The sequence below is a fragment of the Charadrius vociferus genome, unplaced genomic scaffold (assembly GCF_000708025.1).
Source record: "Charadrius vociferus isolate BGI_N301 unplaced genomic scaffold, ASM70802v2 scaffold9, whole genome shotgun sequence".
Lineage (NCBI taxonomy): Eukaryota > Metazoa > Chordata > Aves > Charadriiformes > Charadriidae > Charadrius > Charadrius vociferus.
Window position 1 is genome coordinate 3,292,994 of NW_009661373.1, and position 4,359 is coordinate 3,297,352.

Consider the following 4,359-nt stretch of genomic DNA (forward strand, 5'->3'; position numbering starts at 1 on the left):
CACCACCCTCACCCCCCGCCCCTTCCCCCCTCCGAAAGCCATTTCTCCCAACTCTGGGTGCTGCTCAGTTGGGTGGCGGTGCCCGGCTGGGGCTGCGTGCCTGCCTGCTGCTGTCGGCGGTACTGAAAGCTGCTTCGAGCCGGATATGCAGTGCGGTAATCTAAGGGTTGAACTCTTCGGGGAAAAAGGAAAATAAAAAAAAAAACCACCAAAAAACCAATCAACAAACAAACACACATAAGAAACGCACTCTCCCCCCCCAATCTGAACCTCTGTAGGGAGCTGGCGAACAGCAGCACGCAGTCATCACAGAGAGGTTTCCAGGGCGGGATTGCAATCTTGCATATAGCCAGCTACAACTTTATTTTCTTTACCTCCCATCCCCCCTCTCCCCCTTTTTTGGTTTTTGTTGGTTTGGGTTTTTTTTTTAGGGAAAGGGAGAAAGGAGGAGGGACGGAGTATTGTATTTGCCTTCTTTACTAGTCATAATTGAATTAAAGTTGTGAAATGCCTGGGAGTTTAACACTGACCGGGCAGGTTTTCAATGGCTTTTTTTTTTTTTTTTTTTCCCTCTGAAGAACTGTCGGTTAATGGATGAATGGATTTGATCGAGCTGAGAAAGAATATGCTAGATACATGCCTTTGAGTAAGATTTCTGCTGCCTTTATGCAGTGAAGCCTTTTGCTTTGAGTAATTCCAATCCAGTTGACGTCTGGTCAGAATTAGAGAGAGATTCGCCGAGACTTCTGATTTCTTGCTGCATGACTGCTTTTGCTGCAAGTGCTAGATTTGCAGCCTTGAACCTGATGCCACAGGAGATGTCTTGCAGTACTGAGACTTGCCGGTTTTTAGGATGCGTTCCTTCAAACCAGAGTTGTGGCATGAGGATTGGAGCCCTGAGGTGGACAATAGAAAACGCAAGCCTGCTCCAAGATCCCAGCATTTAAGCCTGGATGATTTATTAGTCTTCCCCTACCGACACACAGAATGCATTTATTTTCCCTATTTGTATTGCTTTTAGACTACTAGAAGTAGAAGAAAGACAGAAGGAGTCAGAAAGACTGCAAGAAGGAATGGAAATGGGATTTGTTTCCATCTAGGTGAAATTCAGGCATTAAATTACTGACGTAGGTCAATGGTAGGGTTTCCCTTCCATCCTCCCCTTGGCTTTCAGTCAGCCTGGGTGTCTTCTCCCCTAAAGGATGAAGAGTACTGACAGCCATCGCTGCTTATAATCAGTAACTCTGATGCTTGGAGTGTTGGCGATGAGATATTTCCATGAGACCTATTTAGATGTCTCCAATTCTACCAGGCTAGTTTTGCAGAATGTTGGGAATAAGCGATATGTCAGATATGGCTGAGACTCCGAAGATGATCCGCATGTTTTACATTTTTCACAAATTTTGGGTGAGTGGTTAAAACATTTCTTTTTAAGTGTGTGTGTGTATGTAAGAACTGAACACCTCTGCTTGCTAGTCAGCTCTTTTACATTGTATATAACTCAGGCGGGGATCATAAAATCAATTAAAATTATTTACTTGTGTAAAGATACAAAATTTCTCTCACTGAAGAGAGCTGCTAAGTGCACTGAAGTAGGAGGTAAATGTATTTAATGTCATTACTGAAGAATTCCTCCACAAAAGTCATCTGGCTGTGCGTGTGCGTGTGTGTGCGCGCGCGCGCATGCATGCCTGTGTGGGTGTGTGCTTTGTAAATGTATAGATAGAAAAAAAAATCATAAAAGAGTTTTAAGAAATGTGGGATGTAGAGAATGTGTCAGTATTTTCTCTGTTGAATCAAGCTGCCGTTTTCAGCACTGAGCCTTTTTCTTTGGATTCCTACCATGGCATTTCCACCACCGGTTAAAAATCAAGGTAGAAGGAGGGGAAGACCTTGGTGCGCTGTTCACCGGGGAGGTTCTGAAGGGAAGGGGGATCCGGGTAATAGGGGAGGTGGGAAACCTCGTAAAATGGTGCTTCTTTTCTCTTAAATTAGAACCGTGAAACTGAACTGACAGCCATTTTATGTATATTTATGGGGCTGGTCGTGAAAAAGAAATCCAAGGAAGCATTGAAATGCACCCCACACGAACAGAACAAGAACAATTCCTACTGTGTCCTCACCTTTTTAAACACCGCAGGCATTTGACTTGCTAGGAGTTGCCCATCAACCTTTTAATCAATGCATGTCATCCAGTTTTCAAAAGTGTGGGAATTAGAAGTGACAGGAGGGTGGTTTTTTTTGTTTGCTTAACAATCCATTCTCTACCCCACTGAAGGTATATATAAACTTTGTGTCCATTTAAAATTTTATGGGGCTATGCTATTATGCCGCTTTCTTTTTTTTCTCCTATCCTTACAGGAAATAAAATGTACGCTTGCTGCTCTACAGTAACTTTGGAACAGGACCTCAACAAAAAAATGCATATCTGGATGCTGCAGACGATCGCGTTTGCTTTAACATCACTAGTCCTTTCGTGGGCAGAAAGCATCGAGTATTATGGGGAAATCTGTGATAATGCGTGTCCTTGTGAGGAGAAGGACAGCATCTTAACAGTGAGCTGTGAAAACAGAGGGATCATCAGTCTTTTTGAGATCAGTCCACCAAGGTTCCCTGTCTACCACCTCTTGTTGTCTGGGAACCTTTTGAACAGGCTGTACCCGAACCAGTTTGTCAATTACACGGGGGCTTCGATTTTGCATCTGGGGAGCAATGACATACAAGACATCGAAACTGGGGCCTTTCATGGTCTGAGAGGTTTAAGGAGGCTGCACCTGAACAATAACAAGCTGGAACTTTTACGGGATGACACTTTCCTTGGGCTCGAGAGTTTGGAATACCTACAGGTCGATTATAATTATATTAGCATCATTGAACCCAACGCCTTCAGCAAACTGCATTTGCTGCAGGTGCTGATTCTCAATGATAACCTCCTCTCCAGTTTGCCCAACAACCTTTTCCGTTTTGTGCCCTTAACTCACCTGGACCTGAGGGGTAACCGGCTGAAGCTGTTGCCCTATGTGGGCCTTTTGCAGCACATGGATAAAGTGGTGGAGTTGCAGCTGGAGGAAAACCCCTGGAATTGCTCTTGTGAGTTGATTGCTCTAAAGGATTGGCTGGACAGTATCTCCTACTCTGCTCTGGTGGGAGATGTGGTTTGCGAGACCCCTTTCCGCTTACATGGTCGAGACTTGGATGAAGTCTCCAAGCAGGAGCTTTGCCCCAGGAGGCTCATCTCGGATTATGAAATGAGACCGCAGACACCATTAAGCACCACCGGGTATTTCCACACTACCCCAGCCTCGGTCAACTCCGTGGCCACTTCTTCTTCAGCTGTTTACAAATCCCCTTTGAAGCCCCCCAAAGGGACCCGCCAACCCAACAAGACGAGGGTGCGCCCCACCTCCCGCCTGCCCTCAAAAGACCTGGGATACAGCAACTACGGCCCCAGCATTGCCTACCAGACCAAATCCCCGGTGCCTTTGGAATGCCCCACTGCCTGCACTTGCAACTTGCAGATTTCTGACCTGGGCCTCAATGTCAATTGTCAGGAGAGGAAGATTGAGAGCATTTCTGAGCTGCAGCCCAAACCCTATAATCCTAAGAAGATGTATCTGACGGAAAACTACATTGCTCTGGTACGCAGGGCAGATTTCGTGGATGCCACGGGGCTGGATTTGCTGCATCTGGGCAATAATCGGATCTCGGTCATTCAGGACCGGGCTTTTGGGGATTTAACTAATTTGCGAAGGCTGTACCTGAATGGGAACCGGATCGAGCGGCTGAGCCCAGAGCTGTTCTATGGGCTGCAAAGCCTGCAGTACCTCTTCCTGCAGTACAACGTCATCCGGGAGATAGAGGCGGGCACCTTTGAACCTGTCCCCAACCTTCAGCTCTTGTTTTTGAACAACAATCTGCTGAGGTCTTTGCCGGGGAACGTTTTTTCTGGTCTGTCTCTCTACAGGCTAAGCCTGCGGAGCAACCACTTCTCCTACCTGCCAGTGAGTGGGGTGCTGGACCAGCTGAAATCCCTGCTGCAGATCGATCTGCATGAGAACCCCTGGGACTGCACCTGCGACGTGGTGGGCATGAAGCTGTGGTTGGAGCAGCTCAACACCGGTGTCTTGGTGGACCAGGTTATCTGCGAGTCCCCTAAGAAGTTTGCCCAGAGCGACATGCGGGCCGTCCGGGCGGAGCTGCTGTGCCCCGACTACTCGGACATCGTCGTCTCCACGCCCACGCCGTCCCCGGGCCAGCTGCCGGCCAGGACCACCCCCTCCTCCTCCACCGTGCATCTCAACGGCACGGCGGCGGCGGGCGGCTCTGCGCCCGCGGGCGGCGCCGGCGGCGGCAGCTCCT

At 48.1% G+C, this 4,359-nt stretch overlaps 1 protein-coding gene across 1 annotated transcript in view; it reads left to right on the top strand.

Annotated features, from left to right (window-relative positions):
- The first annotated feature begins 2,369 nt into the window (after positions 1–2,369).
- SLITRK5 (SLIT and NTRK-like family, member 5) overlaps positions 2,370–4,359 on the top strand; it is a 2,837-nt gene continuing 847 nt past the window's right edge. Inside the window, exon 1 of the mRNA XM_009893840.1 lies at positions 2,370–4,357. Within this exon, the coding sequence (XP_009892142.1) occupies positions 2,370–4,357 (1,988 nt within the window). The remainder of the gene's footprint in view (positions 4,358–4,359) is intronic.